Source organism: Cucurbita pepo, chromosome LG05, assembly GCF_002806865.2.
Source record: "Cucurbita pepo subsp. pepo cultivar mu-cu-16 chromosome LG05, ASM280686v2, whole genome shotgun sequence".
Taxonomy (NCBI): domain Eukaryota; kingdom Viridiplantae; phylum Streptophyta; class Magnoliopsida; order Cucurbitales; family Cucurbitaceae; genus Cucurbita; species Cucurbita pepo.
In genome coordinates, this window is record NC_036642.1 from 7016897 (window position 1) to 7041422 (window position 24526).

General features: G+C 36.9%; 2 protein-coding genes and 1 non-coding gene across 4 annotated transcripts; 2 read left to right on the forward strand and 1 right to left on the reverse strand.

The window, feature by feature from the left end:
• The first annotated feature begins 321 nt into the window (after positions 1-321).
• LOC111795497 (callose synthase 5) lies at positions 322-15525 on the forward strand. Its single transcript, XM_023677957.1, has 43 exons — positions 322-389; positions 856-1085; positions 1183-1283; positions 3315-3436; positions 3542-3638; positions 3768-3878; positions 3962-4090; positions 4180-4272; positions 4500-4591; positions 4713-4839; positions 5002-5139; positions 5245-5321; positions 5428-5506; positions 5585-5710; positions 5819-5933; positions 6568-6902; positions 7430-7482; positions 7597-7657; positions 7760-7841; positions 7923-7972; positions 8088-8174; positions 8569-8691; positions 8791-8885; positions 8983-9067; positions 9166-9326; positions 9739-9862; positions 9943-10037; positions 10152-10266; positions 10372-10523; positions 11054-11163; positions 11258-11383; positions 11460-11528; positions 11652-11841; positions 11943-12054; positions 12139-12258; positions 12350-12465; positions 12542-12625; positions 13049-13161; positions 13246-13475; positions 13597-14394; positions 14502-14552; positions 14642-14827; positions 14918-15525. Exons 2-43 carry the CDS (start codon positions 902-904, stop codon positions 15146-15148), a joined length of 5745 nt encoding a protein of 1914 aa, XP_023533725.1. The 5' UTR covers positions 322-389; positions 856-901; the 3' UTR covers positions 15149-15525.
• Positions 11457-11537, forward strand: LOC111796281. The gene has a single exon (XR_002815326.1). It is a non-coding gene; the product is annotated as a small nucleolar RNA J33 (small nucleolar RNA).
• A 5572-nt stretch (positions 15526-21097) lies between the features above and the next one.
• Positions 21098-24442, reverse strand: LOC111794594 (protein trichome berefringence-like 7). Of its 2 annotated transcripts, XM_023676645.1 has the most exons (5): positions 24305-24442; positions 23169-24175; positions 22177-22335; positions 21763-22063; positions 21099-21403 (listed from the first exon to the last, which is right to left on the reverse strand). In XM_023676645.1, exons 2-5 carry the CDS (start codon positions 23981-23983, stop codon positions 21356-21358), a joined length of 1323 nt encoding a protein of 440 aa, XP_023532413.1. In that variant the 5' UTR covers positions 23984-24175; positions 24305-24442; the 3' UTR covers positions 21099-21355. The 2 variants fall into 2 exon arrangements, with proteins under 2 accessions (XP_023532414.1, XP_023532413.1); XM_023676646.1 differs by having other exon boundaries at positions 21098-21420; positions 23169-24442.
• Positions 24443-24526: the final 84 nt, after the last annotated feature.

Consider the following 24526-nt stretch of genomic DNA (forward strand, 5'->3'; position numbering starts at 1 on the left):
CTGTTTCTGCCATTCTGGCTTTGTTTACATTCATTTTGGTTGAGAGAGAGAGAGAGAGAGAGAGAGAGAGAGAGAGAGGGTGTTTTGGGTATTTGAAAAGAAACAGAAAGGGGGAGAAAAATGGAGGTGATCCAGTTGTATAGGGGCTGTGTAGAATACGAAGGACACCTTGGAAATTGTATACAGTAACAATACAAAAACAAAACAAAACCACCCCGATAACGCCGTTGAGCCATGCTCTCTGTTTTCCCCCGTTGTCACCGCCACGTGTCCATCTCAAAACTCTACCCAGCATCACTCCCTTATTTCTCCCCCTTCCCTCCATCATATATTCCTCCTTCCGCATCCCCTGCACATTTGCCTCTCCTCCACTTTCGTTCAGCAACAAGGTCAGAAATCTCAACACATTCCTTCTTCTTTCTTCTCCTTCTTCTCTACTTCCTCCACTCACTCACTCTCTCTCTCTCTCTCTCTGTTCATCTTCATCATTTTCCTCTCTGTTTTTCATTTCCTCAACCATTTTATCCTAAAATCTGCTTTTAATTTTGTTTACACTTCCATCATTGACGTACGTTAACTAATCTTTGTAACTTTGTTTCGTTATTCGAGTGTTCTTCATTTCGTTTTTTTTTTTTTTGTTGTTGTTGCGATTGAGATGCGGATTTTGAATCGTAGACGTAAAGTATTGCGTAATGCGCTCTGGATGTTTGTTGTGGTGGTTGTTTGTTGTTGCGTAAATTGAATTTTGCATCCGAGTAGTCTAGGTCGATCGTTGAGTTCTGTTTTTTTTCATTATTGCTGCTTGTGCTTTGTGCGAAATGATTTTTGTGATGTTGTAGTTTGGAATTTTGGCAGGGTGTCAATTAGAGGATAGCGGTTTGTCTTCCTCCAGGTCTTTGTAATGTCCACGCACGAGTCTGGCCCGCAGGGGCTGACGAGGCGCCCCTCTCGCAGTGCGGCGACTACCACGTTCTCGACTGAGGTATTCGACAATGAGGTTGTTCCGTCCTCTCTCGCTTCCATTGCTCCAATTCTTCGCGTCGCTACAGAGATCGAAGCAGAACGCCCTCGTGTCGCGTATCTCTGTATGTCCAATCAAATTTAATCACCGCTCCGCTATTGTGATTTATTAGACATTTATATTTTCATTCTCATTTTCACTTTCCTCTTCCCGCCGAAAAGGTCGGTTCTATGCATTTGAGAAGGCGCACAGGTTGGATCCGAGCTCGAGTGGACGTGGTGTTAGGCAGTTTAAAACAGCACTTCTTCAACGATTAGAGAGGGTAAGACTTTAATCTCTACTTACTTTCTTACTTCCATGAAATTCTATCCATTCTTTTCTTCTTTTATTTTCATTTTAACATTTATTTAGCGTAGAAGAATGGCCATTTCGTGCTCCAAATAATCTTGAATGTCTTTGGCTTTGGACGAGAAAGGATAATTTCGTTATAAGTTCAAATACTGAGTATAAATTTGAATTAGATGGTTAGAAATGTTTTATTAGCAAGTTATTTTCATATGATAGTTAATTTTAATAAAAATATTCATAATATTATGAAATTTTACTTCAAATGTTTATCCTTCATTTTATTAATCTTAATATGACTTAAGTGGCTAAAATATAATATTTTTCCTAAAAAGAATATTCACCTTTATATAGGATGCCTATTATCCATCTGTATATGTATTTCTTTCTCTATAGTGTTTTAAAATTTTATTTAATTTACCTTTATATTCACATTTATATTAGTAATGGTCTAGATCTACTTCTACAAGCTAGAGATGATGTCATTACATGACGTCATTATTCATTTCAATCTTTTAGAAAAAAGAAGAAATATCCTAATAACAACTCATCCATTAAAATTGAATCCACCTTTAATTATAGAGTGAAGGAAGTGCTATAAATAGTAGTAATAATAAAGAATGTGGAGGATGAAGTAAACTAGAATTTCACTCAATAATAATTGTTTTTTCACTTTTTTTTTGGAGCTATTAAAGGAATCAAATTAGTGTTTGGTAGTGAAAAAAGTATACTACAGTACTTGGTAAAATAATAAAAAATTATTACAATTTAGGTATAGGAAAATTAGTAGTTAATATCTATTTTATTGTAAATTAAATGTTTAAACATTTAAATAGTTTTGATAAGTTATTTTTAAATATATATCATTTGTTAAAAGTTTAGGAAATATAATAGACCAATTAAAATTTTATTGATATAAGATGAAATATATGTGAAAGAAAAAGAAATACAGAAAGTTATGATTGAAATTTTAAAATTTTAGCTAGAAAATAGGAGTTGTGTTTAAAAGCTATGAGTAGGTGATTTTGTGGAAAGAAATAACAGACATAAATTAAAACGGTTCTCTATAATTGCTTAACCTTGTAAAAGCAATTTCAAACACACCCCAACAGTTTTTAAGGTCAAACTTCAAATATAGAAAAATGTCCTAATTTTTGTTGACCACTCACTTTTTATTTATTTATATATATATATATTTTAATTTTAATTATGCTATGTTTCATCTTGAACTAATTATATTATACACCTTTTACTGAAATAAAAATTTATAATACATATGATATCAATAAATCAATGTGATAATTAAATTATAATAAAACTAATTGAATACATTTAATTATAACTTAATTTAACAAATTATATTTTAATGTATTAATTAGTTCAATAGAAAAAAATATATGTCCTTTGTGGTTTGAGAAAAAATTTAGATTTGATTGGAGTTGTAAGTTGATCTAAAGATTGATAGGATGTCAATATCAATTTTATTTTCAAGAAAAGAAAACCAGATTGTAGCTCTGTGATTGTGTACCGACCAACCAACTTAGATTAGAAGTGATGCCTTGGGAAAAATAGGATTTTACAAGGCTAATCATGCATAAAGCTTATGGAGTAGCAGTCACCAGAACCATCCTATGGAGGGACGAGAGATGATTGGAGGGGCCTGGAAATAACGTATTTGACGATTCTGTAATCGAATTGAAGAATTTTGAAAATGTGTTTCTGAGAGTGAATTGAAATGATAAAATGCATGCGGATTTAAACCGTTAAAAATTCGGGCGCCAACCGTACAAGGTCCGGTGGGACTATCCCGTGCACTCTTGATATGGGACGTATCATAGATCCTGAAGTTATTCCCGCCAAATGAGATGCATGTTCTCTCTGCAATGGAGTTTTCAGTGTAGCTTTAAGTTTCAAACCGTATTAACTCCCCAAGAATTCTTGTGGTCGAGTCGAAACTACTTCAATTACTAACGGAGGAAAACTGATTTCAAATCTCTCTTCGGTCCAGGATAATGCATCCAGTCTTGCGTCTAGGGTGAAAAAAACAGATGCCAGGGAAATCGAGGCTTTCTATCAACAGTATTACAAGCATTATGTCAGCGCTCTTGATCAGGGGGAGCAAGCAGACAGGTACTCGTGTAAATTTTCCAAGTTGGATTCACATCTGTTTCGATTTTGTATCGTATATCGTCTGTCTGAACTCCAGAATTTTTTCCTTATTATAACTTTTGGCAGAGCCCAGCTCGGTAAAGCTTACCAGACAGCCGGTGTGCTTTTCGAAGTGCTTTGCGCCGTTAATAAGACCGAGAAAGTTGAAGAAGTTGCTCCCGAGGTTCGTTCGATTTAGTGTCAAGTGTCTAATTGATCTTTGTTTGTCATTAGTTACGGTGTTCGTTTATCGTTTCACTTAATTGGATTGGGCTGCACGAAGATATCTAAAGTAGTATCCTCCAATGAGCAGATTATCGCTGCAGCTAGGGATGTCCAAGAAAAGACTGAAATTTATGCACCCTATAACATTCTACCTCTTGATTCTGCTGGCGCTTCGCAGTCTATAATGCAGCTCGAAGAGGTACGCCTCCTGCCACTGATAAAAGGGCACCGTGTTAGCCTATCAAATTCGAACTTGATCTTGTTCCCTTCCGTTTCTTTTAGGTTAAGGCTGCCGTGGGTGCCTTGTGGAATACTCGTGGCCTGAACTGGCCAAGTACGTTTGAGCAGCGCAGGCAGAAAACAGGTGATCTGGACCTACTGGATTGGTTAAGAGCAATGTTTGGATTTCAGGTATGATTTTCATGATAAGAAGCAATCAATTCTAACAACTGGCTTTGAGAGATAAACAATATGCTGCTAACATATTTTGGTGGCTACAGAGAGATAATGTTAGAAATCAGCGTGAACATTTGATCCTTCTGCTCGCTAATTCTCATATTAGACTTCACCCCAAGCCTGAACCTCTCAACAAGGTATAAAACATACTCTTACTTGCAAATTATGCCATTTTACGGATATGTATATCCAATATATTTGTTGATTTGAACAGAGTTCATTATGCCAATATTGGGCCGTATATTTGAGTCATTTATATGTTTTTCTTCCTGGTGCATAGAGAATCTCCTTGTTTATCAAATTCTGGGATTACTTTTCTTTCCCCTCACTGTTCTGAGCAAATTCTTTGGCTCTATAAATGCAGCTTGACGAGCGAGCTGTTGATGCAGTAATGAACAAACTGTTTAAGAATTATAAAACATGGTGCAAATTTTTGGGACGGAAACATAGTCTAAGGTGAGATATCATTTTCTTTTTGCAAATTCTAAAAAACCATACCAGCTTTTGCAATTTTATTTTTGAATTATTATGCGATGGGGAGATCAGAAAACTAAATTTAAAGTCTTATTTTGTCTAGGCTCCCTCAAGGTCAGCTAGAAATACAGCAAAGGAAGATACTTTACATGGGTCTATATCTTCTAATCTGGGGTGAAGCAGCAAATGTTCGTTTCATGCCAGAATGTTTGTGCTATATATTTCATAATGTGAGTTTTTTTTTTATTTTTATCTTTTTTTTTATTTATTTATTTATTTTTTTTTTTATCTTTTGCCGAGTATATGACCTTTTTCTCCTTTTGAACACTGTGCCAGAAAATTTGCTCATATATTCTCTTAACATTATAGTCTTTTATATTCTTTATAACTAGATGGCATATGAACTTCATGGCTTGTTGGCTGGAAATGTCAGCATTGTTACTGGTGAAAATATTAAGCCTTCTTATGGTGGGGATGACGAGGCTTTCTTGCGGAAGGTTATAACTCCCCTTTACTGGGTTATTGAAAAGGTAATCACCCAAATTCTTAAGCTACAAATCATTTTATTTCAGCCAAATCCTTCAGCTACATATCATTTTATTTCAAGAATGACAATTTTCCTTTTGATCTTCCAGGAGGCCAAAAAAAGCGAAAATGGAAAAGCTCCGCACTCAGCCTGGTGCAACTATGATGATCTGAACGAGTACTTCTGGTTAGCATGACAAAGAATTGACCTTCCAGAAACTATTGGTCTTTATCGTGTCTGGTTTTGAAAGTTGTCCGGGAGCTTATTAATTTTTGAACTTTCCAATATGTAGGTCGCCTGATTGCTTTTCTCTTGGTTGGCCTATGCGAGATGATGGAGAATTTTTCAAATCAACGCGTGATCTGGCGCAGGTTCTTTTTTATTCTGAATTGATCCCTTTGTTTTGGTAGCTTAGCTCATTAAAAAAATGATGTAAACTGTTGTACTAGGGACGGAAGGGACCACAAAGAAAATCTGGAAGCACTGGAAAATCTTATTTTGTTGAAACCCGAACATTTTGGCACACATTCCGAAGTTTTGATCGATTATGGACCTTTTATATACTAGCTCTTCAGGTATGCAATTACAACACATACAAACTTTTAGGCTGTTTTCATATTACTTCTGATTTGTCGTTCTTTACTCTATATATAATTTACCCCTCTTCAATTTGTTTGTTACAGGCGATGGTCATTGCTGCATGGAAAGGAGTTACACCATTGGAGATTTTCCAAAAGGATGTCTTGTACGCCTTATCAAGCATTTTCATCACTGCTGCAATCCTTCGCCTTCTTCAAAGTAAGCAGTATCTTCATTCAAGTCGATTCTTAATATATGTTCCAAATACACTAATTCAATTAGCAACAACAATTATTATACTATCTTGTTCGACTTGTAAGGAATTATTTGAATGATTTCAATAAAGCTTCAAGGGTTTTTTTTTTTCTTTTAAATTTAACATGGCATTAACATAAAAGGTGTTAAATTCCAATCTCTTAAGATTCTGATTCTTTCTGATTCAATGCAATTTCTTCTATCTCTTGTAATGTTAAGAATTATTGAATGATCTAATCACCACATTTCTGTTGATTTAATATTTGCTACGGGTATTAATTTGATACAAATCCCTCTTGATTTCCTCCCTTGACTCCTGTAAAGAGGCTGTTGAGAATTCTATATTAATTGTACTTTTACATAATGTTTCCATAATCGCTCCATGTTTTTTTTTTCTTGGGATTAAATCCCTAGCCAAGCTTGCAGCAATCTTCCTACATGATATGACTATATTTTTATTCGCTACTTGTATGTTTGAAAGTTTACATGACTTGTAATCGTCAACATGGTCGGGGGAGGAGGAATTATGAATTTATTTCTTTTAGTTTAGCCATATGTTTGTATGTTTACCAGAAATGACGTACATCTTTCAACTCAGGTATCTTGGACTTAGCTTTGAACTTCCCAGGATTTCACCGGTGGAAGTTCACTGATGTGCTAAGAAATATTCTGAAAGTTATCGTCAGTCTTGCTTGGGCTATTGTTCTTCCCCTATGCTATCTTCATACTTTCAAGAAGGTTTCTAATAAATTCAGAGACGTGCTGTCCTTTCTTAACTCGTTGAGGGGCATTCCTCCTCTATATATAGTGGCGGTTGCTCTGTATTTGCTACCAAATTTACTTGCAGCAGCTCTATTCTTATTCCCTATGCTTCGGCGTTGGATTGAAAACTCAGATTGGCACATTATTAGATTTCTTCTTTGGTGGTCTCAGGTAGAGATGCTGCTCAATTCTCTCTCTCTGTGTTTCTCTTCCTCCCTTCTTTGTCCATATGTGCTTCATCAAATAAATACATTTTGACCACTTACGACTGACGCAAGCATATACCTTAACTGCTATTCTCATGCACCCCTTTAAAATAGTGTACTAAAAAATTGTAACCTAATTATTCTGCTGAAACCTTGTTTTCAACCGGATTACGAATATATTTTTTTATCTTCATAATTACGAATTTAGCCATGGCGTAAGACTTTGGTGCCTTACTAAGGATCGTGATCCTCATTTATGGTGTGCTTACACCAGCTTGTCTGTAATATGTTTATCCTCTTTTCCCTTTCCTTTGAGTTTCTACAAATATGCAATCATGAAAATTTGGAGCCATTTTGACCTTATCAAGGTGAAAAAACATGTCTCATGATTTCGGTCTACATGTGTTTTTAACCATATGTTTTTCTCATCTAAGAAGAGTCCAGGATGCATATAAGCTTCTTATTTGAGAACTATGTTTACTCTTTCTGCAGCCAAGAATATATATCGGAAGAGGAATGCATGAAAGTCAATTTACTCTTATAAAGTGAGTTTGACAGGCTATGAATCTCATTTTTTCCTAATTCTTTATTTTTTACAAATTCTATTTTCTTGATTAGTTGGTATGCGTTCCATGATTAGACATATTCTCTTATTTCAGATATACCATCTTTTGGGTGTCTCTTTTGTGCTGCAAATTTTCTTTTAGCTACGTTGTTCAGGTAATTCATTTTCAAAATGGAAGGGATAGTAATTGCAGTAGTTAAATATATAGAGGTTTAATCAGTGTGGTTCTCTAACCTTTTTCTATTTAATCCCTTCAGATAAAGCCATTGGTGAAGCCAACAAAAGATATAATGAGTATTCGCCGAGTGGAATATGAATGGCATGAATTTTTTCCTAAAGGTGCTTGTTTCCCGCATGAGCAGTTCACTTTTTAATGCTTTGATTAATTTTGCTTGTGCTGAAGGTTTCTTTTCAATACAGCCAAGAACAACTATGGGGCAGTTGTATCACTGTGGATGCCAATAATTTTGGTGTGTTTTCTATTCACTTCTTTTTTTTTTGCTTTATTCCATTGCTGTAAAATGTAGGGAAAACTTTTTGTATTATCTTGGATAAAGCCTCTTGTACTTCTTTATTTAAATGCAGGTTTATTTCATGGACACTCAAATTTGGTATGCTATGTTTTCGACCATATATGGTGGTTTCATTGGAGCATGTGATCGATTAGGAGAGGTAATGTTTTTCTTGTTTAACCATATTTTTTTATTTATCTTATGAGGGGACACATCATCCTTAAATGTAATATCCGTTCGCATTTTTCTCCATCCTCCTATTACCCTAGCAAGAATAATAATGTGGTATCTTCTAATGTCTCGGACTGGGTTAGAAATGACTACTTTTTAATCTGTCCGAAGATTATGATGAAAGTAATTATTTTAATTGCATCTTTTGGTTTGAAACTATTACACTGCACTAACTGTTGCATTCAACTGAAGCGCAAGTATTTCCCGTGGTGATAGAAGAATATTCAACAATGTTTCTCTAAGTCACTTATTTTATTTAAGCATAAATGTGTACTTGATTGGTCTGTATCATTTGTTTGATTTGGTTGTTCTTCTCATTACAGATACGAACTCTAGGTATGCTTAGGTCTAGGTTTCAGTCCTTACCAGGTGCATTCAACGCATACTTGGTGCCATCAGATAAGTCTCGGAAAAGGGGTTTCTCTTTGTCAAAGCGTTTTGCTGAGGTTGCTCTTTTATTTTTGGAATTTTCATTTTCTCTAAGATGTATAAAATCAGTGGTTCAAACATTATGTATTAGTAATTACTATTTTGTTTCTGTGTAGATTACCACTAGCAGGAGGAGTGAAGCTGCCAAGTTTGCACAGTTGTGGAATGAAGTGATATGTAGTTTTCGAGAGGAAGATCTAATAAGTGACAGGAAAGACTGCATAAACTACGTTATCTTTTACTTCTTCATTTCAAGCGTTCTTTTAGTCATATTGTTCAAACTAAACTGAATTTCAAATGAATCACAGGGAGATGGATCTCTTGCTAGTTCCTTATTCATCAGATCCAAGCCTAAAAATAATCCAGTGGCCTCCCTTTTTACTAGCCAGCAAGGTCGATAGAGTTCCTTATGTTTTCCTTGATGTATATCTTACCTTTTCAATTTTTGGACATATTAGTAGTGACTATTAACAACTTCTTTACCTCTGCAGATTCCAATAGCATTGGACATGGCTGCTGAATTCCGATCCAGGGACTCTGACCTCTGGAAGCGTATTTGTGCAGATGAGTACATGAAATGTGCAGTGATCGAGTGTTATGAATCTTTCAAAAATGTCCTGAATGTTCTCGTGGTTGGAGAAAATGAGAAAAGGTTTTAAGCTACAGTTTCTTCTTATTGAATCAAACATCATCAAATGATCATAGTTTCTGTTTCCTGCAAAGAGAAGACATGCAAAATCGAACCTTAAGTTCAATATGATTTAAAACCTAGTACTTAATATGAGGGAGAAATTTCAGCATGGGATTTTGCAAGTAATAGATCATCATTTACTTCATTGCCCTTCACCGTATAGGAGGAAAGCATTAAATATTCCTTAATTGGAACGACTTTCATCTATTGTTATTTATGGATCACTTGCAAATATTTTATGAGTACCAATCATCCAGGGTTGAGATAATGCGTAAACTGCTACTCTGTTTCTGCAAGATGCTATAACTAATCGGTGAAATGGGAATCTGTGTCAATTGTTTACGTGAATTCTAATTCTCTTTGACATTAACAGGATTATTGGAACCATTATTAAAGAAGTTGAAAACAATATTTCGAAGAACACACTTCTCACAAACTTCAAAATGGGTGCTTTACTCATTCTGTGCCAGAAATTTGTGGAACTCGTGGAGATCTTGGTAAGATAAGATGCAACTCTAAGGTATCTGCTGATCTATTATTTCAGATTGGAAACTTTGCTCTTGATTTCCTGTTTCAGAAAGATGGCGATTTATCCAAGCAAGATACAGTGGTGTTTTTGCTGCAAGATATGTTAGAAGTTGTCACTCGAGATATGATGCTCAACGAAGTCCGGTTAGCAAATATATTTTCTGTAATTTGAAGTGTATTTAATTATGTCATTGGCATCCTTAAATGGATACTGTTATATAATAAAATGGTGATCCTTTCCTTTCTTAAATCTTTCAGTGAAATGGTAGAACTGGGTCATAACAAGGACTCCGGAAGGCAACTCTTTGCTGGTACTGACACTAGACCTGCCATAAACTTTCCTCCTACAGTTACAGCTCAATGGGAAGAGCAGGTGGGCATATTGAAAATAAATAATATTAATTTTGAGAAATTATCTATCATTCTTTGATTTTAATCGATTGAAACAAAACAATCTTGTCTTTTCGGGGTATGTCAGATTAGACGCCTCTATCTACTACTGACTGTGAAAGAATCTGCCACCGAAGTTCCTATAAATCTTGAAGCACGAAGAAGGATTGCATTTTTCACAAATTCATTGTTTATGGATATGCCACGTGCTCCACGAGTCCGTAAGATGTTATCATTCAGGTCTGGTTCTTTAACTATATTTGAGCAGTAAGTAAATGTCTATTCTATTTGGAGAAGTTCTTTCTGAATTTGAAATTGGATGCATCATCCTATACAGTATGCTTGTCGCTGAGGAATCTAAGATTCAAAATCCTAGGTTACAAACAAGTTATAAATGTACTGGCAGCATTATTAAACATATATTCATGTTTTGTGTCTAATCACTGCAAGAACTGTTTTTCTTTTAATCTTTGATATAAAAATTAGAGATTTTATACAACCTCCTTTAATAAAAATTACCGTTTTTCTTAAGAAGCATCTTTCGTTAAACATTAAATGTTACAAGTTTACCTCAGATTTTTTGTACTTAATAATATTCTTGGCCTGTTGGCAGCATTATGACTCCGAAATATAGTGAAAGAGACTGTCTGTTCTAAAACTAACCCTAAGATGAATATTTTTGGGTTGTCAACAGCATTACGACAAGAAAATATAGTGAAAAGATTGTTCTGAATCTGACTCTAAGATGAAAATGTTTGGATTGTGAACAGCGTCATGACTCCATACTATAGTGAAGAGACTGTCTATTCCAAAACCGACCTTGAGATGGAAAATGAAGATGGTGTCTCCATCATATATTACTTGCAGAAGATCTTTCCAGGTGAGTGATAGAACTGGAACCGGCCCAAATATCTCTTGGTTCTTTGATAAGTGATTTATGTGACTTGTCTCATGAACGTTTGCCTTCTTGCTAGATGAATGGAACAACTTCATTGAGCGACTCAATTGTAAAAAAGACAGTGAAATTTGGGAAAATGAAGAAAACATATTACACCTCCGTCATTGGGCCTCCTTACGAGGGCAAACTCTATCCAGAACAGGTAGCTTAAATGCATTACAGCTACTATTGAGTTGATTTGTGCACTTATATCGCTGGCATTAACACATTTATTGCAGTTAGGGGTATGATGTATTATCGAAGGGCTCTAAAGCTTCAGGCGTTTCTTGACATGGCTTCTGAGAGTGGTAAGCCTGTTCATGTTGACATTTTGAGTGGTTTAGATGTCTTGTTTTCTTATCAGCACTGTCCGTGTGCTTCTCTCTAATAACTAACCATGGTTTCCTTAATGATTGTTTTGTTAATAATAGAGATACTTGAAGGCTACAAAGCGATCACAGTTCCGTCAGAAGAGGATAAAAGAAGCCAGAGATCCTTGTATGCTCAATTAGAGGCCGTGGCTGATATGAAATTCACATACGTTGCTACTTGCCAGAACTATGGAAATCAGAAACGAAGTGGGGATCGTCGAGCGACAGATATCCTGAATCTGATGGTTAAGTATGTTCACCAGCCTCTTTAGTCATTTTCAAACTTTGTTTTGCTTGGTGCAATTGATCAAAGAAACTTTTCCTTCCCCTTCACTTTCTTTTTTGGCACAGTAATCCCTCTCTTCGGGTGGCTTATATTGATGAAGTTGAAGAGAGAGAAGGTGGAAAAGCACAGAAAGTCTACTATTCTGTATTGGTCAAAGCTGTTGACAATCTTGACCAGGCAATCATTAGCTAAACTCAAGGATAAAAATGTTAATTCACGTTACCATTAGAGTAATCTTTTTTTCTTTGCTCTTATTAACAGGAAATATATCGGATTAAGCTGCCTGGTATAGCTAAGATAGGAGAAGGGAAACCTGAAAATCAGAACCACGCTATAGTTTTTACCAGAGGTGAAGCACTTCAAGCAATTGACATGAATCAGGTGAACCATCAAAACCAATATTTTACTACTTGCTTTTTAGTTATGGCTTAGATGCTTAATAATGATGGTTAACTTTCTGGATCCCTTCTAGGATAATTACTTGGAAGAAGCTTTCAAAATGCGAAACCTTTTAGAAGAGTTCAATGAGGACCATGGTGTTCGTCCACCTACAATTTTGGGAATGCGTGAACATATCTTTACTGGAAGGTTAGCTTTATTTCTGAGAAAGTGCTATGAAAAGCTGTATGTCTTCTGTCTAACTTCAATTGTTCGCACACTGCAGTGTTTCTTCTCTGGCTTGGTTTATGTCAAATCAAGAAACTAGCTTCGTCACAATTGGTCAGAGGGTTCTTGCAAGGCCGTTAAAGTATGCTTTTCTTCTCGTATTTGATTAATTTCACATATCTTACCCAACAATACATTATTCATATTTGAAAGCAAAGCGGTCTCTGGAAAACTGTACCCGAGATTCTAAGTTGTTGATGGATGTACATATTTCAAAATAAACTAAATCACCTTTAGATAGTAGGAAAAACAAAGCAGAGCTGAAGGATGCAAAACTTTTAGAGTTAGAATATGTTGCATCAACAAATTTTTAATTTAAAATTTCTTGTAATACCTTAACATGGAAGGATTGATTTTTTATATCTTTTTCTGGAGAATGGTGAATATTTGAGAGGGAGAAATACTAGATTGAACATGATGAATTTGTCTGTTGCTCAGTTGTCAGTCCAACTAAATGTGAAAATATTTTGTTTGCACATCTATAACATGTATTGGCTGGTTGTAGGGTGAGGTTTCACTATGGTCATCCTGACGTTTTTGATCGAATCTTCCATATTACCCGTGGGGGCATGAGCAAAGCTTCTCGAGGCATCAATCTCAGTGAAGATATCTTTGCTGGTATTATTCTTTACACTCCACATCCAGTCAAGGGAATTTTTCTTCTCGATTTTTTATTATATATTTTAAATATTTCCTCCGTAGGCTTCAACTCAACATTGAGACGAGGAAATGTAACCCACCATGAGTATATTCAAGTTGGGAAGGGAAGAGATGTTGGTCTTAATCAAATCTCTCTTTTTGAGGCAAAGGTAGCTTGTGGTAATGGAGAGCAAATTCTCAGCAGAGACATCTATCGTCTGGGTCATCGTTTCGACTTTTTCCGCATGCTGTCTTTCTATTTCACAACAGTAGGATTTTACATCAGTGCCATGGTAAGCTTTTATATCCAAATGTTTTTTCTTTGGCTTCTGAACTAATCTGCATATTTTATTTTATTTATTAGCTTGGAAAGTTTCTCCTGTCCCTTGATTATTTGTTCCTTTTGTCATGCAGTTGATTGTGATTACAGTATATGCTTTCTTATACGGAAGACTTTATCTGTCATTGAGTGGATTGGAGAAGTCCATAATAAAATATGCTAGGTCAAAAGGAGATGATCCTTTAAAGGCTGCCATGGCTTCACAATCAGTTGTCCAGTTAGGTCTTTTAACTGCCTTGCCAATGATCATGGAAATTGGGCTAGAGAGAGGGTTCAGAACTGCAATAGGTGACTTAATAATCATGCAGTTACAACTAGCTTCCGTTTTCTTCACCTTCTCTCTTGGCACAAAGGTCCACTACTATGGGCGCACAGTCCTCCATGGTGGGGCAAAGTACAGAGCTACAGGTCGTGGTTTTGTTGTGCGGCACGAAAAATACGCTGAGAACTATAGGATGTATTCAAGGAGTCACTTTGTGAAAGGACTAGAGCTTATGATATTGCTTATAGCTTACCAGATATACGGATCATCTGCTACTGATACTGTAGCTTATCTTTTAGTCACATCCTCAATGTGGTTCCTGGTTATTTCCTGGTTATTTGCCCCTTTCCTTTTCAACCCTTCAGGTTTTGAATGGCAAAAGATAGTGGATGATTGGGATGATTGGTCAAAATGGATCAACAGCAGAGGTGGTATTGGTGTGCCTGCAAATAAAAGTTGGGAGTCCTGGTGGGACGAGGAACAAGAACACCTTCAGCACACTGGCTTCGTTGGACGCTTCTGGGAAATCGTTCTATCTATCCGATTCTTTCTCTATCAGTATGGAATAGTGTATCATCTACATGTGGCTGGAAATAACAAAAGCATCACCGTAAGCCTCTAATTATTATTTTTCATCATTATCTGATTGAATATATAACAGAAGATTTATCGACTGTCCATGGTTGAGGCCTCTTTGTTTTCTTTTATAAATTTCAGGTGTATGCATTGTCCTGGCTTGTGATTGTTGCCGTGATGGTTATACTTAAGGTTAATGATTGAACTCCAATGACTTTTCCTGCATCAAAGAAACCCTATTTATGTCCATAATTACTCACTGATGAACGTTTGGACTGCAGATTGTGTCCATGGGTAGAAAGAAATTCAGTGCAGACTTCCAGCTAATGTTCAGACTTCTGAAGTTGTTCCTGTTCATTGGATCAGTGGTGGTAGTAACGATGCTCTTTACGCTTCTCCATCTCACGGTTGGCGACATTTTTGCAAGCATTCTAGCCTTCATGCCCACCGGGTGGGCCATTTTGCAAGTATGTCACCTAAAAACCCTACGCAGCCCTCACTTTGGTATATATATATAATTTTATTAGGAGTGTTGTGTTGTTTTATGGTGGTTGTAGATAACACAAGCATGCAGACCTGCTATGAAGGCAGTGGGAATGTGGGGATCAGTGAAAGCTCTAGCCAGAGGGTACGAGTACTTGATGGGCATTGTCATTTTTGCACCCGTGGCCATGCTCGCCTGGTTCCCTTTCGTGTCGGAGTTCCAGACCAGGCTCCTCTTCAACCAAGCATTCAGCAGAGGTCTCCAAATCCAAAGGATTCTGTCCGGTGGCAAGAAGAACAAGTGAAACCCAAATCAAACCTCATTGCTATCTTAGTCTTCATAAGTGGAATGCCACGTCCCAACGATTATCAAGCTCAACCTCAACCTCAAGTTCATTTTCAATGAGATGCTTTGGCGTCGCTTTCCTCTTCTATCAGCCTCTCCCTTATTATATATTATAGTTTCTAATATAATATTAGTGTCACTCAATACCATTACGATCCATTTTACGTATTACATAAAATAACCCACCGCAATTTTCTCTATATTAAATCATAGTATAGTCGTACCCATATTATTCCCATTTGAGCTCTTCTTCAAACACCCCTAGATCTCATATATTCTTGTACGTTGAAGGCAGTGCTCAAACGTTGCCACAATATTATTGGTTTTGTTCTTTTCTATTTTATGAGAAATAAATACAGTTAATATCTTTTTCTTATGAAAATGCCTTTACTCTCTCCATGTACTCTTACAACAACGTCTTAGCTAAAATGATTCATCAATTAAAAATTATGCAAGGTCTTCAACCATAACTACCCACCTAAATACCTAATCAATCACTTAGGGATTTAGATATTATTAACATAATAGGCTTAAGGAACAACGACTTAAACATTAATTAATCGCCCACGTTTCTGTTATCATTAACAATACGGAATTAATTCATCGGTTAATTAAATTTTAAAATTTTAAAATTTAAAAGTTAAACAAATTCCAGAAGAAACCCAACCCCACCTTTTACCATACTTAAAAATCTTATCCCAAAAGACTTTTGTTATTAAGATTCAATGTGGAAATACAAATTCAATCTACGACACATCAGGTGCATGAAGTCCAATGCACCTTCTCCAATAAATAAAACCCACCATACACGTGTCCAGCGAAGACGCGATTCCCCACAAGGGGGATTAACCAGGAGAGTGTGCCAACGTGGGCAGGCGTGTGTTGGCCAGTTATAGAGGGAAGGAAAGGCACGTCATCGTCAATCCATCCGTCAGCGCCCACGTGTCCCCGAATCAAAATGGTTGGTAGTAGACACGTGGGTGAGTGATGGACCAGTGGCAGATGCCAAGTTGTCAACGTCCTAATCTTCAATCAAATAAATATGTATATATAAATCCATGTAATTGGAAAGGGCATTTCATTCATTGTCGTCCCCTTGCCATAAACAGCCAGAACCCATTTTGGATCCATCGTTTCTAGAGAGCTCAAGAAGATCGAAAGGCAATAATGGAAAGAATCGACAGAAAGTCATCCATTGAGAACGAGCCAAGAACTCTCAAAATGCACCAAATCCAATTTGCAAGAGTAAGAAGAACACAACACTTAATCATGCTTTCTTTCTTCTCTACTTTAAATCATTCATTCTTTTGATTCAATTTTGCCATGAATTTCAGGAAGCAGCTCTGTATGTGATAAACACAAGCAGCATAGAAGAAGCAATGAGGATTTTCACAGAGGTAATTAATTAATTAATGAATCAGGTATAAAAGAGAATGCTTAAGATGTAAATCTAACGATGTGGGAAATGCATGCAGGGATTAGAAGCAGTGGAGTGTAAAGCGATTGAAGATAGAGATTCAAGCATGCAAAATTGCTGCCATGAAGAAGAAGTCGATGAGTTACCATCTTTTTATCGGCTTCCAGACATCGTTTCTGCCCCTTTTTAGGTCACTTTTTTCTTAAAAAATCATAGTTTTTGTAAATAAATATATGATATGTATACTTTTAAGGTCTCAAGGATGGAGTTTTGAGTTTCAACCATCCTCATCCACCTTTAATGAATGAATCGCCCTACGATAGTCGAATTGAATACGAACCAAATAAACTAGTCGAGAGTGAAACTGTGTTTAGATGCGGGTTACTGTCATACATGTCAGAATCGTCAAATTTGAATAGTCCTCGTACTAATGTCAAAAAAAAATATTTACCACAATTCAATTTTTTCACGAAGTACTATGAATGATCTAATTATGGTTATAGAAACATATAAAAACGAGTAAAGGTGGTGGAGCGAGCTAACCACCCCACCTAACACACGGTAAGTAAAGGAAAGAACAATAAATGGAAAGATAAATATGTAAACACTTAACTATAATAAAATATCAAATATGATATATATGGTAAACTATAATTTAGTATTAAATATCTTTAAAAGAGCTTTTCCTTGGAACAAAGAAAACGTTTCTTCTTCCTCCCCAATGACATTTGAGTGTCTGAGGATACTATCTAATATGTTAGGAGTGCAAACATAAAGTCTCACGAAGAAAGACCACAGATATACGAGTATTAGATAACTATTTTCATTTGTATGTTACATTTTGAGTGGAGCCAAAAGCAGAGCATTTAGATGCTTATGATTAAAGTGGATAATGTCATACCTATCCTCAACAAAATACGTTCGAGCTTTTAAATTTATGGAGCCAATCAATTTCAGAGGAACTTCAACAAAAGTAAGAGTCGAGAATGATATATAATATGATCGGGATAAAAATAGGTGGATTAGAAAAGATTGGAGGGTTAGGAATAAGGCGGTACAATGTCTTCTGATTAGATTTGATTAGATTATATTATAGCACATGTTAATGCATTGTTTTTTTCATATTGATGATATGAACCCCACAATATAAAATGAACAAATTAGGAATAATTTAATAAATAAATAATTGTTTAGATTAGACGTGGCACATCCAAATTGGGTTCATTTATATTGGATCTGGATGGTCAGGAATAGATCAAATTTGAATGCATCGACACGTGGCATCATCCCGTAGGAAGAAAGAAAGATGCCCGCATTTAATGCTGTTTCTCCCTTTTTAGGGGTATTATTGAACCACACAAGATTTCATGCAGATTCTTCCATTATTAAAAAGAATAATATTAGGTTGCCCGCCACGTGTCCCTCATGTCAAATTTTAGGTTTTAGTGGCGTTTGACCTGTTCTCTTATATGCTTCATATTACGTGACTGTAACTCCACGTATAAATAAATATATTTTTTTTTTTAATTTTTTTTATTATTATTATTTTTTATTTTTTATTTTTTTTATTATTATTTTTTTTAATTCTAAATCGAAATGAAATTAATCCCAAATTTATTTTTAAATTATGTAGAATTATATTCGGAATGGTATTCACCCCTCGACCAAAGGGAGAGGGGTGAGGCTTCTTTCTCTTTGCTTTTCTTTACTACCCTAGAAAGTGAAGGTCAAGGAATATAGTCCTGGTTCCGGCGGAGAGAATTAATCATCTTGTTTACCCTTCTTGCTTTCTCTTCGGTTACAGTCTTTGAATCAATAGCAGGATTGAATGAATAAGTAAGGTGGTAAATAGAGGTGCAGGTTAAGGAGATCAGCTGTCANCGTCTTTGAATCAATAGCATGATTGAATGAATAAGTAAGGTGGTAAATAGAGGTGCAGGTTAAGGAGATCAGCTGTCAGACTCATATAATGAATGGGCGAATAAGCTCAGCTGCGAAGACCTTACGGGAGAGGAGTGAAACAGCGAGACATAGAATATAAGGAGAGGAGGACGTCTTTCGTCTTGACTTCTTTACGAGGTGGAATAAATAGGTAAAGGAGAGAGATCAAGAAGCCAAGNGAAGGACAGAAGATGGGAGATGTGAAAGAATAAGAGGATGATAAAATTTAGAGTAAAGACTTTTGTCTTTAAATGAAAATTTCTTCTGGTTAGTTCTAGTTTTGGTTGGTGATGCTTACCATTCATCGAGAGATTGAATGGTCAATTCACATTATTATTTCAAAATAACATGGTGGATTGATGTCGTAGTCAGAAGTTGATCTCGTTGGTCATTGAATCGATTGAAGAATTTGGCGGGTAGTAGTGTGTGTTTTTTCTTTCTTCCTTGGTGGCGATACTTCCTTCAATCAATTTAATGTCGTTTATGCTTCTAGAAGTATGTTATGAGATTAGAATACCTATTTATGCCCGGATTTATGTATAGACTAGATGTTATGTGATCTAAAGGAAATGTAACCTATTATTGAGCTTTAGCCTATAATTTACCTTTCCTTGGCCCTTGAGCCATGTTTAGGGCCATTATGACACTAAGAGTTGATTAGGTCTATGTAGAGACGGTTGGGATGCAACTCCTAATCGTGAACTCGCTTCGAGTGGTGATAGTCTACCTAGCATATAGGAATGCAATGTCACCCACTTAGGGCCCGCGGAACTTTATGGTACTACTAAGGGAGCTCCTGTTGTGCTTAGTAGGGAGCTTGTCTTGCACTCTTTAAGAGCATAGAATGACAAGCGAATCGGGAGCTTGTTAGGTACCATTAAGGGAGCTTCGACTAGAGCTCAATAGTAGACAAGTATGGAGACATAGAGAGAGACCATGAGGTCATTTATAGTGAGTGACGACCCCTCCATACTTGTTAGACTTTCCTAGAGTTCAAGACAGATGAAGGCATCCTGACTTATGCAGGAAGCGCGATGACTAGATGGACCATGTAGAGTAGGAAAAGAGAGACTAGGTGTCATCTTCATACTCGATGCCATTTCAAGCTGGATGTCATTCCAAACTAAGTGCCACTTCGAGCTGATGTCATTTTAGAGTCGATGCCATTTCATGTTAAATGCCATTTCAGGCTCGATCATTCCACTCGACTTATATCATTTGTTTTTGTCAATTTGTTTGAAGACTGACAAGAAGAGTGAGTGAGTATTGCAAGAGAACAGGTATGTAGGTGCATATCAAGATTGGATGTAGCAGTGTAAGGTTGTATCTTTATCATGACAAGTAAGCTAGATGATGATGGTTATAGAAGTCAATTTGGTGGTGATAGTGCTTCACTGAGCACAGCAAAAATGAGAAACCTTGGTTCCACCAAACTCCCTGGCTGCAGCTGGATAACCATTGATAGAGTTCAAACATTTAACACAAGCCTCTCTTTAAAGAATACAAAAGAATACAAACCCCTTCCAAACTAGCATTTATAGTGTCAAAACCATCCTAGGAAGAGAGTAGGTTGTGATTCTCACGTTGAGACAAGTAAAGCAGTGACCCTCAAGTGGCACCCATCTGACCACACAAGGGTCAAGATAGAATAGTGTCATGGTGCGACCGAAGAGAACGATGCATAATCCAACACGCCATATAATGTGTGCATTAAAGAGAAGATAAGGCATGAGCAAGATATGAGCAATGACTAGATAAGAGTGCCAAAGATAGGCTTGTTAAAGCGTTGGGTATGGCCTTGGGCCTTAATCTTGGAAGTCGGAGTTTCGAAGTGAATTTGGGCATACAGTTCTGGAGTCAAGTCCGTCCATATGAAGTATGAATGCTCCCCAAATTTGGTGTCAATTGGACATTGGACGAACGCTCCACAACACCATCTCGCCAAATTCATGTCTATACCCACCAAATTGAAAATGTACTATAGGGAAGGCATGATTTCAACTCTTCACCACCCTCAAGCTTTGTGGTCTAAGCAAGTTAGCATGTGACACATACGTGTGTCACAATAAAGGCGAGAGTTGTGAGACGAGTATCTCGGGTGACTTCCTTGAAAAATCCGGCACCAGTGTTTTGGTATTGTGGCCCAACCCATGTGTCAGAGGTTAGATCACTCACTATCCGGTACGGAGTCCGTAAATGACATGACATGGACACGAGAGAGTCCAATACCTCGATAGAATCCGAATGGATGGATCTTCAGGATGTCCAATATTATGAACTACACATTGGCCCGTTCTCGATGGCATGACCAACTGAGCTGCAATGGTCGATGACATCCTGTGACTCAAGATGACATCAAGACATGTGGATCATGTTAATTGAGAACCAAGATGATTTAAGATGTGACGTTGCATTGAGAGACATTAGCCCCAGTAGAGGCAAGGTCGAGCCAAATGATTTGGTCTAATGTAGAAGTAAGTCGATTGTGTTACAGATGATTGAACATACACACACAAGCAATGTGTGTGTAGCCGAACAAACTTGAATTCCGCACAAGTTATGTTCAGTGGACAAAGACAAACCTCGTCTAAAATCCAACAAAGCCACAAAGCTAGCGAAAAATGTATATGGGGCTTGGGTTCCCCAAGTCTAGTCATAAGCATGTCGAGATCACAACACCGTACAATTAAAAATGTATAATCGTGACAGTCATAGCACCCTTCAACAAATTCTGCAGCAACCAGTCATAACTCGACTACATCACCTGGAGGCTACAAGGGCTCTTTGTTGTAAATGGTACACACGATGTTAAAGATTTCTTGTTTGATTCAACGCAGACGCCACCAAGTGATATCTCTACACAACATCACAACCTGCTGAGTTTAGCAGTACAGGTCACATCTAATTGAAAATTCTCAATCACAGTCGATTAAGATCAACAAAGGCTCATTGATGAAGAGTTATTGATATACATTTTAAGCTGTTCTAAGTCCTCATTATGATCATGTATCTATTCAACAATCTGAACAAAGTAGAGAAGACAATGAAGTAAAATTATTTCTTGCTACAACTCCCCACTGTGTTCATCCCTTTAAAAAAATCAGTAATAATACAACAAAAGAATGGATGAAAAATAAATGGCAAGAACAGAAGAACATGTTTCGATGCTAAAAAATTTTTAGAAAATATGCAACACTCAAGATTCAATATTATACCGTTCTTTGAACTACGCTGTCATATTCAGTAAGCAGGTAGGACACCAAAATTTGATTCCACACATCAGGCACCCCAGGAAGGCACCAATGACTGCAATCTGGGACTGATGGATTGTCGCTCCATTTACCGACATGTGCATCGCTTCGAAACGCAGACATCGAAGTTATGCGCAAAACATTAATGGGAGCTTTCATATTCTTTGCTACCTCTAATATGGTATCAGAAAATATGCTTTTCTCCCGTCCTCTCGTTTCATTCACGGGTTCGTCGGTAACGCTGCAATATTTGAAGGTATGGTCCCTGATGCATCAAAAACGATATCAGCATGGCTAAATTCATTTCAAGAACTCGTGTTAAAATGTATCGATCCAGTTCCTAAACTACAAACAAGGGAATTTAAGAAAATGACATACTTCCAATGTGATGGCTCGAAAGTACGAAAGAAAACATGGGTTCTGTTTGTGTCGATGTTTTCCTCGATCCAGGACGCCCAGGTGCGAAGTGCTACTTCAAAAGCTGTGGGAATTGACATTCCAAGCTTTAGAGAATTCCCAACCTGAAAATAGCAACCACTGTCCAACCAACATTTAGAAGCCTTCAAGAGGTTCGAAACATAGTAAGCTTATTATTGTTAGCTTTAGTACGCCAATTTGAGCATAGCTCAAATGGTTAAGACATTGTGACTTCGATCCAAAGGATAGAGGTTCAAATTATCACTTCCCGTCCATTGATACTCAAAAAACATAAGCAAGCGTTAATTCAACCGCTAACTTCTATCTGGAATACATGTTTTAAACACCTCCAAGCTCTAGTTTGATTATCACTATTGAACCCATTTCATATAAACGAACACTGTGTTGCAGACCTAAATCTCAAATAGTCAAGCCAATTACTGAGCAAATCTTCCACAGCTGAAACTTAGATATCAAATTTTCGTCTCATATATGCATGAGGACACGAGCTACACGTGAAATGAATATTCAAGGTTCATATCTATACGCTAGAAGAGTTGCTCGTCCTTACTATGCTAGAAAAGCCAACTATCGCTTCCTTCATGACAATAATAAATATTTTCTACCCTTTGAATCTAAGGGTATCAAAAAGTTAGATACAATATGTATGCAACGATTTAAGCCCACCAATAGCAGATATTGTCCTCTTTAGGCTTTCCCTTTCTGGCTTCCCCTTAAAGTTTTTAAAACACGTCTACTAGGGAAAGGTTTCAACACACTTATAAAGGGTGTTTCGTTCTCCTCCCCAACCGATTTAGGATCTCACAATGTATGTGTATGAGCTAAAGTAATATCAGATTACATTTGTCTATGATATTAACAGATCCGAGCAGTAACATAATCTGGGTAACCAAGTTTCAAATAAACATCACAAAATGAAGAAGGGCACTTACATTTCAAACAACTTCCCAGGAACCCACCAATGTCCAGTGTTGAATACAAGAACATCTGAATCAATCCACTGGCTGCTAATACTATCCAACACATCAAGTTTAAGGGCAGACTTCACCCTCTTAGGTGAATGTTTTGGCATCGGACCTTCTTGCACAAGGAAAACCGAGCGAAAGAACTCAACCGTGAAGTTAAAGGAACTAAACCGAACGCCTAAGTATTTAATCCGCTTCGTAATCGTATTCCCATTCATCTCATAAACACTCCTTTTATCCTCAACCCCACTCATAAGTAAGCATATCAAAGATTCCCATTGTGTTCTACTCATGGAATCTCCAACAAATACAACCCTTTTACTCCGCAGCATTTCCAGCACATTTTGCACATCAAATTTTGGCACATCACAATTCATCGGTTTCCACCTCCATTTCAGATAACTCTGATCCACCCTACCATTACCTAAGCAATCAAATCCCTTCTCAGCAAAAGGACAGTCTGTAGCATTGTAAAGTGGATAGCTATCATCCAAGATCCAGTTTCCTTCATACATATTGCAGCTTCCATTCGAATAACTCGATTTCGAAACATCATTATGATGAGAAGACAGAGGAAGAGCAGGCAATACATGAATATAACCAGCAGTAATCACTACAAGAGATGAAACAAGAAATCCAATGCCAATAAACACATGATACCAACGGGAGATCCACCCCACACGACTCACCCTGGGGCTACCAGAACTTAAAGCCCTTCTACCAAACGAAACACTCTTATTGAACCCCATGTTTTTACTCAAATTACTCATCTTATCAACCATAATGCCATCCAATGTTTACCAAATCAACAAAGAAACAAACAGCTAAAGATTCAGCAACTATCTTAAACTAGCATTGATCAAGTCCTAGAATCACGAATCCCTAAAATCCCAGAACAAAACTATCATCATTCTGTAATGATTTATCTCAGAACAAAGCCAATGTACCAAAATTGCAAATGGGTAGCTTCAAAACTGAAAAAAAATGGAACCCCACATGAAGAAATGGATAAATTGTTGTGATAAGTTGAATGGAATCGGAAGAAAAGGCAAATCCAGAAGAGGGTGAGTGTGTTGGAAGTTGCAGAGGCAGAGAGAAATTACCTTTAGAAATGGTTGAAGGATCTTAGCAGAAAGATTGGAAATGGAAAGATTTGGGAAACTTCGAGAATTGAAAATGTCGGTATGATGTTTTATTATTGAAATAGAAGAAGATTGAAAGGTGGTTGAGAGGAGCAAAACACCGACCGAGACAGGGAAATAGCAACAACAACANGAAGATTGAAAGGTGGTGTTCTCTCCTGATATGGTTGCTCCTACTGAAGA

Bases quoted from the DNA above. Each gene is read 5' to 3' on its own strand.
- LOC111794594 (XM_023676645.1), bottom strand. From the start codon at position 23,983: ATGGTTGATAAGATGAGTAATTTGAGTAAAAACATGGGGTTCAATAAG. The intron at 22,336-23,168 runs GTAAGTGCCCTT...TTGGTTGGACAG, and splicing joins CCTGGGAAGTTGTTTGAAAT to TGGTTGCTATTTTCAGGTTG. The intron at 21,404-21,762 runs GTATAATATTGA...GATGTTGTGTAG, and splicing joins ACAGCGTAGTTCAAAGAACG to AGATATCACTTGGTGGCGTC.
- LOC111795497 (XM_023677957.1), top strand. From the start codon at position 902: ATGTCCACGCACGAGTCTGGCCCGCAGGGGCTGACGAGGCGCCCCTCT. The intron at 7,483-7,596 runs GTGAGTTTGACA...CTCTTATTTCAG, and splicing joins AGTCAATTTACTCTTATAAA to ATATACCATCTTTTGGGTGT. The intron at 8,692-8,790 runs GTTGCTCTTTTA...GTTTCTGTGTAG, and splicing joins TGTCAAAGCGTTTTGCTGAG to ATTACCACTAGCAGGAGGAG.